This window comes from Alnus glutinosa, chromosome 8 (genome assembly GCF_958979055.1).
Source record: "Alnus glutinosa chromosome 8, dhAlnGlut1.1, whole genome shotgun sequence".
Taxonomy (NCBI): Eukaryota; Viridiplantae; Streptophyta; class Magnoliopsida; order Fagales; family Betulaceae; genus Alnus; species Alnus glutinosa.
The window spans coordinates 28,626,207-28,639,397 of record NC_084893.1 but is presented as its reverse complement, the minus strand read 5'-3'; the positions used below and the strand labels follow the sequence as shown (position 1 = coordinate 28,639,397).

Here is a 13,191-nt window from a genome sequence, read left to right as displayed (position 1 = left end):
GTCCATCGGGTTTACATGATTTACAATTAATTCTCATGTGGTATTAAAATAAACTCAGAGGTTCCTCGTTAGGCAAAAAACTAAAAAATAATTTTTTAGTTTTTAGTTTTATATATTTATATATTTATAAGTCATATATATAGGGTCTTAGGTCTTCTCTTTTGTCTACCTACCAGTGTTTTAAGGGAAAGACCTTGATTTCTTTCTTTCTTTATATATATATATATATATATATATTTTTTTTTTTTTCTGATCATTTGGTGTGAACCCCTTCATGTAAATTGTTCTAGAGAGCATTATCATATATTTTGAGATAATTCTTCCTGTGTATTTGCATGGATTAGAAAAAAGCACCACCAACTACACATCTCTTGTAATTAATTAATCATATCGGACCAAGGAAAATGTCATATAAAAATTTGGGACGGAGGGAGCATTAAAAAGAATATTTTTCACTCATTAATTAAGAGCCCAATTTGAAAATTTGATGTTGAATTAGTATTTGATTCAAAAAATTTCTCTTGGATTTATGATGTTATAGGTGTATATACCTAACCAACAAGTTAAAATACTGGGGATGAACACGAGAAATTAATGAAAGAGTGAAGAGTTAGTCTTAATGGACCTTGCAAATCTTTTGTTTTTATGTGAACTCTTTTTCTTTCTGTTTTGTCTTCTATAGTGGGAAACAACAAACTTGCTTTCATAATATATATATATATATGTTGTACTAAGGAGGGGTCGGGTCATGACTTTTGATATGTCAATTAATCAATATATATAGCTTTTCACTAGTTTGTGATGTGTTTTGGAACACCAAGAAAGAAAGCAACTAATTGGCACTCAAAAATCAAAACCTAATTGTTAGAAATTAGACATGTAAACTTTTTTGTCTAACAAATACCCAGAAAATTAAAAGTTAGTATTGAATGAAGTGGCAGCTGTGACCCAAAAAAGTTTAAAAATTTTAGAACAGTCCATTTTTTTAATTAGTCTCCACACGTCACAAAATTTAAAAAAAAAAAAAAAAAAAGAAAAAAAAAAAAAGAGTACTTACTTTTAGTTCTCCTCAATTTCTAAGAGATATATATATATATATTCCATCTGTTGTACATTATCTTCGTATAATTTTTTTTTAATGGTTAATTTACAAAAAAGAAAAAGAAAAAGGAAAATCATACATTTTCAATTTTTTTACAAAGTGTGTAATGTTGGGCAGTAATTTTCACGTCAGCTTTGTTGCACAAAGTGTGTACAAATGTTGTACAGCAAACATTGAGATATGTTAACTGCACAACTCTTACACAACAATTGCACAACAATGCTGATGTGTCCAGCAATTTTATTGTTTTCTTAAAAAATATTGGATACGTCAGCATTGTTGTGCAAAATAATTGTACAGCTAATATATCTCACAAACATTATTCTATGTACACGGGATGTGGGTCCCACAAATCTAATTGTTGATTTGCAAAAGAGATTGACATCAAATGTACAAGGAATATATGTGTATTAGGTCTCAATTTGTAATGTCTATTCTCATTCTTTCAATTTGGTTAATGTGTCGTACCAATCTACTATTGAGATTGCAATGTCCTTATTTACCCTATAAAAGACAAAAATGCCCTTAAAAATAATAAACTTATAATAAAAAGGCAACAACAAAAAAACTAAATGACCCACGGCCACGATTTTAGGGGCTTGGGAGAAAAATGAAACATGGCATTCCCTTTGATAGATAGGGTACAATAATCAAATTAAAATATTTAAAAAAACATTACAAATATGACGGTAGATTGAGGGAATTAAATGTAATTTCCTTTTTTATTTTTATTTTTTCAATTGATTTTCCACTTTCCACCTCCATGAAACAAAATGATTAGGTTAGAGAAAAATGGGCGAAAACATTGAAACCATGACAATCGACAATGAATGAAGGCACCACATTCACAAACTTAGTCAAAAACAAAGAAATTAATTGAATTATTGGGGGGAAAAAGTATTATTATTTATCTCAATCATTTTCAGCTTGCTCTCAAACAGCTTGAAGTTGATAAATCAAGGATCCACATTCAAAAACTTAGTCAAACACAGGGAGACAAACTAAAGTTGATTGAAATGTGATCCTAAAGGGACAAGTTTAACGTTCATGGACCAGTGACCCCTGACGAAATGAGATGTATAAAGGTTTAAAGGTTGTTAGAGTATTAATTTAATTATTAAATTTATGGTTTTGAAATAATTGATGATTTAGTATTAAAGCGGAAGTCCTAAATTCAAACTCAAATTCTGAAGTTTACCTTTATTAAGAATCTCAGGTATAACTCATGCACCATTCAAAATTGGTTTACAAGAGAATGGTGCCTAAAAGCTTATATACATATAAATAAGATTATATTTAAGCTATGTGGGACACTTAAGATCGTAATATACAGCCACGCTCCGCAGCTAACGTCCGCAGCAACCCACTCTATCAACACTAACCTGATGGTAGCCATTTCTCTTTTGGCTGCTCTATTCACTTATCAGTACATATTCAATGATTTAACACTATATCCATACATAGTACCAAGACATTTTAATCCAACTTATAAGTCGCTTCGCACCGAAATCCATAGCAGCTCACTCTATCAATACTGACCTAATAGTAACTATTTTTCTTTTGGCAGCTCTACTCCCCATTTCAGTATTCAATAACTTAATACTATGCTCATACAAATCTAGCCTATAGGTCACTCTCTCCATAACTCAAACACAAAATTACAACTTATTCGATCTCATATATATTTTGACAAGTTGCATCTTATCTTATACTCGATGTGGTGGTGGCTTTGGTACTAAATGATACAAACTTTAAGTAAAACTTATTCTTAAAAATCAACTTGCAAAGAAAGAATGTCAAGTACTTTATGTACACATAAATAAGATTATACTTAAGATCGTAATAATCTCATTTCATTTAAATATTCTGGTTGAAAACTTCACTTTAACCTTCTAAAACTAGGGATGATTTTTAACATACTCCAATCATCATTATGGACTCACATTCTGATAAAGTCATTGATATTTATAAAATATATTTGCAGTTCCTCTCGATATCTATTTTAAATATTTCTCAATCTTAAGTTAACATTTTACTTAAAAAATGATAAGGGAATTGAATGTTCATCAATGCATGTAATGAGAATGCAATACGAGTGCACATATGCTGCATGTTGGGTACATTATTCAACTATGGATAGTATTTTCAATTTCTTTTTTTTCCAAATGTTTTAGCATTAAATTGGATATATAATCATAGATTCATAATATATATACTCTTTTACAATTGTGACATATACTTCAACAAGCATTGTTAAAGGTAATTTTTCCAATGCTTAAATGAATTTTAGTTTCACAAAGTTGCATCTTGGTTCAATTTATTCTAACCAAATAACAATATAGAAGACAATATTAATAAGAAGAAAACACCGTACCAATGAAATTATCTCGGTGATATCTTCAAATCCTCAATTATTTCAAGATTATCAGGACTCATATGAAGATCCTTCTCCTCAATTTGTAAGAGAAATAATTTTATTTTATTATTTTTTTTTTCCCATATGTTGTACATCATCTCTGCACATTTTTCTTTGTCTTTTGTAATGGTTGATTTACAAAAAAGATAAACATCAGTTATACAAAGAATATATGTGTACAAGGTCTCAATTTGTAATGTTCACTCTCATTCTTTTAATTTGGTTAATGTGTCATGCCAATCTACCATTAAGGTTCCAATGTCCTCATTTACCTTGTAAAAGACAAAAATACCCCTAAAAATAATAAACTAATAATAAAAAGGCAAAAAAAAAAAAAAAAAAAACTGAAGTACTGACCCATGGCCACGATTTTAGAGGCTTTGGAGCAAAATGAAACATGGCATTCCCTTTGATAGATCGATAGGGTACATTAATCAAATTAAAAGATTTGTAGAACATTACAAATAAAATGGTTGATTGAGAGGATTAAATATAGTTTTTTTTTTTTTTTTTTTTTCAATTGAAACAAAATGATTAGGGTAGAGACAAATGGGCAAAAACATTGAAACCATGACAATCGACAATGAATGAATGCACCACATTCACAAACATAGTCAAACACGAGCAAAGAAATTGATGATATATTGAATTATTGGGGGAAAAGGTAACGGCGTTTGGTAAATGGTGTTCGTACCGTTTGATAACCATCTTTCCCCTTCATCATTTGTTTTCACTTCTTAAAAAAAATGTTAATTTTAAAATATTTTAATCTTTTTATATATATATATATATCACATCAATAAATTTTTATTACTATTTAAATAAATAAACCATTGCAAAATAAAACTTTTTCACTTTTTTCACAAAATTTTTTTTAAAAAAAAAAAAAAAAAAAATCAGACTTTTTTTTACTTTATATAACATAAATCACTTCTTTCCACTATTTAAACAAAAATTTTACTACAAAACCCTTTACCAAACAATGCCAAAAATCAAGGATCCACATTCACAAACTTAGTCTAACACATGGAGCCAAACAAAAGTTGATTGAAATGTGATCATAAAGAACAAGTTAACTCCCGGTGAATTTTTTGAAATGAAACGTATAAAGGTTTAAAGTATGTTAGAATATTAATTAAATTATTAATTTTTTTTCATTTAATTTTTTAAAATAATTGATGAATTAGTATTAAAGCGAAAGTCTTAAATTCGAACTCAAATTCCATAATTTACCTCTAATACGAATTTTAGGTAAAATTTATGCACTCTCGAATACTCGCTTACAAGTTAAAGTTACAAGATAAGGATGTCAGAGAGCTATATATATATAGTTAAAATTGTACTTAAGTCATATAGGACATTTAAGATATTAATATACGCCCACGCTCCGTAGCTGACGTCCACGGCCGCTCACTATATCGACATTGACTTGATGATAGCCATTTTTCTTTTGAACGGCTCTACTCACATATCCGTATTCAATGACTTAACATTATGCATATATAGTATTAAGACATTTTAAAAATTATGAGATTCTCTTCCGGCCAGCAATATCTTTGTGGGTGCCATTTCTCTTTCCTTTCCAATTTTTCTGGTATTGGAATTAACGGAAGATTAGTTTCGTAAATTATATTAAAAAAAATTGTTTAATTCTCATGATACCGAGTTTACATGGCAATTTATTAAGCTAAATCTTCCAATTCAACTAGGAAGAAAATTTTGTCCCAATAACATAATATGACTAGCAATTGACCGGTCAAACTTGTTACAAAAGATAAAAAGAAATCAGAAGAGTTGTATTTCTTCTTCTTCTTCTTCTTCTTATTTTTTTTTAAAAATTTTTTATTTATTTTTTTATGCCTTAAATTCCACCGTTTAAATTCGTTGGCCCTGCCTTTGGCTATTAGTCTAAAACGACATAGTTTTAGCACTAACGGCATCTTTACGGTAATTTACACTACCGCCATGGAAGCGGGATCCATAATAAGCAAAGGTTCATGCATACTCCCAAGCAGGATTCCAAAATTTCAGCAAAACACGAAGAAAAAAGTTTGTTTGTGAATCGCGTGTCTACAACTACAAGTACGCGCCTTTCTCTTGGGAAGATACAAACCTTTTGTGCTGACGCTTTGGGGACCATCAATTGGTAGCATCTCCGACCAGGGAGTCTTGGTCACCACGCTATCCCACGCCCAAGCAAAGCTACCTCTTGACTCTCTCGTCTCGCTCGCTCGCTCGCTCTCATTTTGCTCTTTCGCTATTCGCTTATATAAAGGATAAAAATCTTTCTGTCCAGCGTATAGTAGAATCCACCACCCAAGTCTTGCACACCCATCTGACAGAAACCTCACAATAGCTACAGGAGAAATGGAGCTTCTTGCATCCTCAAAGCACGGTATGTCAATCTTGTTTTCCCGCTACTACTCCTCATCCATTTACTCAGCTACTGATTTTCTCCTCAAACCCGTTTTCCTACGTGGGGTTTCTGGTTCATTACACCTGGTTTTGTTATTTGTCTTGTTTATTTCGTGGTTGTGCAAGAAATTCAAGGTGGGTCGTGGTGAAGGTCCAAAGGGAAGGTTTAAAAACACCAGGGGTTTGTACTATAAGCAGGCTCTAATTTGTTGTTTGGGTTTTTCTGTGTTTAGTCTGGCCTTATGTTTACTGAATTACTTTTATTGGTATAGAAATGCATGGTCTGATGAAAGGCTAGTGACCCTTTTGGATTTGGCGCTTAGAACTCTCACTTGGGGTTCACTTTGTGTTTACTTCCGCACCCAATTGTTTAATTCGGATGAACCAAAGTACCCCTTTTTATTGAGAGTCTGGTGGGGTTTCTACCTCTTCATGTCTTGTTACTGTCTTATTATAGACACAACTCTTTATAGAAAACATGTTAATGTATCCGGTCAGTATTTTGTTTCGGATATCGTCTCTGTTGTCACTGGTTTGTTCTTCTGTTCTGTGGGGTTTTTCTGTAAGAATGAGAGTGCTGAAGATACCCTTCTCGAAGAACCTCTTTTGAATGGTGATTCTAGTGAAAGTAATGAAGCATGGTCAAGTATGTGTAAAGGGAGTGAAACTGTAACCCCTTATTCAATTGCTGGAATTTTTAGCATTCTTACTTTCTCCTGGATGGGTCCTCTGATTGCTGCTGGCAATAAGAAGATATTAGACATTGAGGATGTTCCTCAACTCGAACCCGGTGATAGTGTAGTTACGGGCTTTCCAACCTTTAGAAATAAGCTTGAGGCAGAGTGTGGTACAATTAACAGAATGACCACACTCAAGCTGGCGACGGCATTAATCTCCTCGGCATGGAAAGATATTCTCTTGACGGCCATTCTGGCGGTCAGTTACTCATTGGCTTCCTATGTTGGACCATATCTTATTGACACTTTTGTTCAATACCTCAGTGGGAGACGGGAGTTCAAGAATGAGGGCTATACTCTCGTTTCAGTGTTTTTTGCTGCAAAACTTGTGGAATGCCTCTCACAGAGGCATTGGTTCTTTAGGGTGCAATATGCCGAAATTAAGGTCCGATCAGTATTGATCGCAGTGATCTACAATAAAGCTCTAACCCTTTCAAGCCAGTCAAAGCAGGGCAAAACTAGTGGGGAGATCATCAATTTCATGAGTGTTGATGCTGAGAGGATAGGTTACTTTCCTGGGTATATACATGATCCCTGGATGGTCCTCTTGCAAGTTGCTATTGCATTGTTAATTTTGTATAAAAATCTTGGGCTTGCTTCGATAGCGACTCTTATTGCAACTATAATTGTTATGTTGGCAAATGTTCCTTTGGGAAAATTACAAGAGAAGTTTCAGGAAAAGATAATGGAGTCAAAAGACAAAAGGATGAAGGCAACATCTGAGATTTTAAGGAACATGAGGATTCTCAAGCTCCAAGGATGGGAGATGAAGTTTCTATCAAAGATTAACGAGCTTAGGAAGACCGAGGAAGGATGGTTGAAAAAGTTTGTTTACACTTCTGCAATGACCTCATTTATCTTCTGGGGTGCTCCCACGTTTGTGTCTGTGGTCACTTTTGGTGCCTGTATACTAATGGGGATCCCACTTGACTCGGGGAAGATTTTATCTGCACTTGCAACGTTTAGGATTCTTCAGGAGCCCATCTATAATCTTCCAGACACAATCTCAATGATAGTTCAAACTAAAGTGTCTCTTGATCGAATTGCATCGTTCCTTCGTCTTGATGACTTGCAATCTGATGTTATAGAGAAGCTTCCAAGAGGAAGTTCTGATACAGCAATAGAGATTATTGATGGGAATTTCTCTTGGGAATCATCTTCCCCTAATCCGACATTGAAAGATATAAATTTGAAAGTGCAAAATGGCATAAGGGTGGCAGTTTGTGGGACTGTAGGCTCAGGTAAGTCAAGTTTGCTTTCTTGTATTCTGGGAGAAATGCCCAAGATATCTGGGACCATTAAGTTGTGTGGGACAAAGGCCTATGTTGCACAGACACCATGGATACAAAGTGGCAAGATAGAAGAGAACATATTGTTTGGTAAGGAGATGGATAGAGAAAAGTATGAAAGCATTCTTGAAGCATGTTCCTTGAAGAAGGACCTGGAAATTCTCCCATTTGGAGATCAGACAGTCATAGGTGAGAGGGGAATCAATTTGAGTGGTGGGCAGAAGCAAAGAATCCAAATAGCACGTGCTCTATATCAAGATGCTGATATCTATCTATTTGATGATCCTTTTAGCGCTGTGGATGCTCATACAGGATCCCACCTCTTTAAGGTAATTTATTTCCCTATTCTAATGCCATTATATAAGTATAGAAAGATTTTTCTTTTCTTTTTCCTAGTATATTATGCACCGATAGTTGTTGATGAACATATTTGAAGATGGGTTAAGTTGAGGTACTTGAAAATCCTTGCCATTCCTTTGCAGTTTGTTCTGTTCTGTTTGTTTGTTTGTTTTTTTTTTTTTTGGGGGGGGGGTTGTTGCGTTGCTGGTTTTGAACTATATTTACTTCTATATGGCAGGAATGTTTGCTGGGCGTTTTGAGTTCAAAAACAGTGGTTTATGTTACTCATCAAGTAGAGTTCTTACCTGCTGCTGATCTTATCTTGGTAAGCCATTTGTATTTACTTCCTTTCCAGCCTTTTTTTTTTCTTGTTTTACTCAACTTAAGGAGATTGTTCCCCTCTTTTGTATCTGTGAACTGAAGCTATAATTGTTGTTAGGTCATGAAAGATGGAAGGATTACTCAAACTGGAAAGTACGGTGATATCCTTAATTCAGGAACTGATTTCATGGAGCTTGTGGGAGCGCATAAGAAGGCTTTGTCAGCTCTTGATTCTGCAGAAGCCGGGTCAGCTTCTGAAAGTACAAGTATCAGCATGGAAGATGGGAGTATGGCCAGTGCTAATGGGGTTGTGCAAAAGCAAGAAAATAAAGATGTTCAAGATGGTAAAGCAGATGACATAGTGGGGTCAAAAGGACAGATTATCCAAGAAGAAGAGAGAGAGAAAGGAAAAGTTAGTTTTTCAGTCTACTGGAAATATATCACTATGGCATACGGAGGAGCTCTTGTGCCCTTTATATTGCTGGCAGGGTTTCTCTTTCAATTCCTTCAGATTGGAAGCAATTATTGGATGGCCTGGGCAAGTCCTGTCTCACAGGACATGAAACCTGCAGTTGGTAGATCTATGCTTATAATTGTCTATGTCGCTTTGGCCATTGGTAGTTCTTTTTGTGTCCTTGTGAGGTCCTCGCTTCTTGTAACAGCTGGGTACAAGACAGCCACACTACTCTTCAATAAAATGCACTTTTGCATTTTCCGAGCTCCCATGTCATTTTTTGATTCCACTCCAAGTGGACGAATCCTAAATAGAGTAAGTGGAAAAATGTGAATGATGCTTCTTTATTGGGTTCTTAAGAAAGGTGTAGTTTGCAATTTTTGTATAGCTGTCTTCTTTAGATTAAGCAATTCCTCTCTCTCTCTCTCTCTCTCACACACACACACACGCACGCACGCACTTGCACACACACAAAAACACTTCCTTTCGGATAGACATAATGGGTACAAATTTTTTTGCTAAATTTAGCTGTATGTTTCCTTGCAGGCTTCTACAGACCAAAGTGCAGTGGATTTGAACATGCCATTTAAACTTGGGTCAGTTGCCTCCTCGATGATTCAGCTCCTTGGAATTGTTGCAGTGATGTCTCAGGTTGCATGGCAGGTTTTCATCATTTTTATCCCAGTTATTGGAACCTGTATCTGGTATCAGGTATATATCATCTGACTTCTTCAGAAAGATGTCTTTCATATTATGCTGAAACATGGCTTAATCAGATGGCATCTCAAATGACATAAATGATATCACCATATGTTCATTATACTACATTCTTTTACATTTTATGATGTCCACATGCTACAAGCTCTCATAGATAAAATGTCAAACCTGTAGGCAGAGTTTTGCTGCCTTATTAATATAAAAATCCCACCAAGTTACTGGATAAATAAATACTTGTTTTACAATGTGTTTTCTTAAGATAGATTTTTGCGAAGTTGCTAGATGATGTAGTGTATTTTTCCATGGCCGTTTTCCTCATTAATTTCTGGGTTAGAACTTTGTAAAGAGCTGCTAATGATAAGCATCCCTCAAACCTAACTCCTATAATTAAAATCTATTATTATCATTTTCTCATGTGGAGAGAGGTGTTCTCACAAATTTGTAATTCTGCAGCGATATTATATACCTACAGCACGAGAACTAGCAAGACTAGTTGGAGTGTGCAAAGCTCCATTGATACAGCATTTTGCTGAAACAATGTCAGGCTCAACAACTATCCGGGGCTTTGATGAACAGTCGAGATTTAGTGGCACAAATATGAAACTGACAGATGCGTATTGTAGACCAAAGTTTCAAATTGCCGGTGCAATGGAATGGTTATGCTTTCGCTTGGATATGTTGTCTTCAATCACATTTGCCGTCTCTTTACTTTTCATAATCTCTATTCCAGAGGGAATCATTGAACCAGGTAAATATTTCCCATCTCGTGTCATACTAACAATTTTTCTTGCTCGATTTAAATTTTTAGAGGAACATGATTTATATCTTTCTAATTTCCTTTTTTTTCTGGTTTCCTTTTTCTCTGAAGGGATTGCGGGCTTAGCTGTGACGTATGGACTTAATCTAAACATGTTACAAACCTTGGCAATATGGAATTTTTGCCACTTGGAGAACAAAATTATATCAGTAGAGAGAATATTTCAATACACTTGTATCTCGAGTGAGCCACCTCTTGTGATGGAACAAAATCAGCCAGATCATTCTTGGCCATCACATGGAGAAGTTGATATTTGTGATCTGCAGGTACTTTTAGTTCTTAGTTGTTAACTACTGCCAAAAATGAACATTGTACTATGTCGGTTTGTGGATGTGTAATTTTTATGCTGCGTATAGTAATTAATGATAATGGATGCAATGTAGGTTCGCTATGCCCCACAGATGCCACTTGTATTGCGAGGTCTCACGTGCACTTTCCCTGGTGGAATGAAAACTGGCATTGTAGGGAGAACAGGCAGTGGTAAAACAACTCTTATACAAGCACTTTTCCGAATTGTTGAACCTGCTGCTGGTCAAATAATAATAGATGGCATTAACATCTCCTTAATTGGACTGCATGATTTGCGGTCTAGACTAAGCATTATCCCTCAGGATCCAACCATGTTTGAAGGGACCATACGAAGCAACCTGGATCCACTTGAAGAGTATACAGATGAACAAATTTGGGAGGTGGGTTGGGTTTTTTCTATGGTGATTGAAAGAAATTTCTCTTTGCTATATTTTCCTCATAAATCGAACATGCACTGGTTTAAGGATTTGTAGTCAATTGGTGGCACCTGCTTATTTTATGTTAATTATTGTTGGTTTTAATTTTCCCTTCTAATTGATTAGGCTTTGGATAAGTGTCAACTTGGAGATGAAGTTAGGAAGAAAGAAGGAAAACTTGATTATGCAGGTTTGTCTTTTCAGCTTCTCTAGTGTAGGGATTATGTAGAATATCTCAAAATCTTGTGGAAATTTATTGCTTATATTTATATGGGAGCTGCAGTTAGTGAGAATGGAGAGAATTGGAGTGTGGGTCAGAGGCAACTAGTCTGCCTTGGCCGTGTGCTACTCAAGAGAAGTAGTAAGGTATTGGTGCTTGATGAAGCTACTGCATCCGTTGACACAGCTACGGATAATCTGATTCAGCAAACGTTGAGGCAACATTTTTTCAACTGTACGGTTATCACCATTGCACATCGGATAACTTCCGTTCTTGATAGTGATATGGTTCTACTTCTAAGTAATGGTTAGTATGTCCCATTCCCCTTTCCCCTTGTACTCGCTTAGAAAAAAAAAAATTGTTAGTATGACCGTTTGATTTCGTTTTAATCCTGTAGTTCTTGCTCCAGTCGTATTTTCATGATTAGAATGATTTCATCATAATCCTTTTAGTTTAGCAGATTTCTTTCACTTCTTGGTGCAGGGCTTATTGAGGAATTTGATTCTCCAACAAGATTGCTAGAAAACAAGTCATCATCTTTCTCTCAACTTGTGGCAGAGTATACTGTGAGGTCAAATTCCAGTGTTTAAAACTTCAGCAGCTGACATTGTGGCAGGTTTCTTGACAATGACGAAAATTCAGTGGCTTTATGATCTTGTTGGAACTATGCTGAAACATAATCACTGGGATTTTGGTATCTAGTTAGTGTTTGCTCAGTGTTTTAGGCATATTCTACCCACAGGCAGTGTACCCTTGTTATGTTTAGATAAATAATATATCTTGATTAGAGTAACTAAGTCCTAACTTTTATGCTTGAAATGAAGCATGCTTGTGATCTGGACTTGATTAATGGCATCTTATTCCTCTTCTCAATTTTCTCTCAGTGTGCATGAATGTCTCATGTTTAACAGAATGCTGTCGAATGGAAGGTTATATGGAACAGTTGAGCAATTGAAAGGTTGGGATTAAAACCAGTGTGAATAGTTGATTCTACTCGAATGCCTCTTCTCTTTGGTGTCAGCATAAAGTGATCTTTTTGATGATGACAGAAAAGAATTGAATCTGATTTGATATACTTTAGTGAGCTTGGACAGAAATTATATTGATGGCATTTTTGCACTTCTAAGTGCACTCACATGTTCATGTTTTACCTCTAATGGCCTTTAATGAAAACAATAATGCATATTATTACTCAATGCAATGCATGGGTTGAACTGGAGAATTTATCAAGCACTACCAGAAAAAATTACAAAGACAAAAAGAAACGAACAAGCGCGCGCATACGACAAATACAACCAAAAAAAAAAGAAGGAGAAATACTAGACATCCCAAAATTTTTTTTCTAAAAGTTGGTTCCTAAATGATGTATCACAATCCCATGAGATTGTGGCACATTTTCCAAAATGATAAATCATATGAGATTGTGACATATCATTTGGGAACCAACTTTTGGAAAAAAAATTTGGGATACCTAGCATTCCTCAAAAAAAAAAAACCGGAAAGAGAGAAAGATGAGTGTATATTAAATATAAAGTTAAGAGGAGATTAGAATTTGAGACACTCCATGGTAAAAACATGTTAATAATTGGGCACTTTCTTTTATTTTTAGAAATAAAGTTTAGAGAAAGCAAACCCAAAA

General features: G+C 34.7%; 1 protein-coding gene across 2 annotated transcripts; it reads left to right on the top strand.

Annotated features, from left to right (window-relative positions):
• The first annotated feature begins 5,545 nt into the window (after nucleotides 1-5,545).
• Nucleotides 5,546-12,507, top strand: LOC133875281 (ABC transporter C family member 3-like). Of its 2 annotated transcripts, none has more exons than XM_062313360.1 (10): nucleotides 5,546-8,288; nucleotides 8,537-8,623; nucleotides 8,738-9,388; nucleotides 9,620-9,784; nucleotides 10,244-10,538; nucleotides 10,659-10,873; nucleotides 10,991-11,317; nucleotides 11,459-11,522; nucleotides 11,616-11,858; nucleotides 12,036-12,507. In XM_062313360.1, the coding sequence occupies exons 1-10, from the start codon at nucleotides 5,886-5,888 to the stop codon at nucleotides 12,140-12,142; spliced, it is 4,557 nt and encodes a 1,518-aa protein (XP_062169344.1). In that variant the 5' UTR covers nucleotides 5,546-5,885; the 3' UTR covers nucleotides 12,143-12,507. The 2 variants fall into 2 exon arrangements, with proteins under 2 accessions (XP_062169344.1, XP_062169345.1); XM_062313361.1 differs by having other exon boundaries at nucleotides 5,547-8,288; nucleotides 10,991-11,296; nucleotides 12,036-12,505.
• Nucleotides 12,508-13,191: the final 684 nt, after the last annotated feature.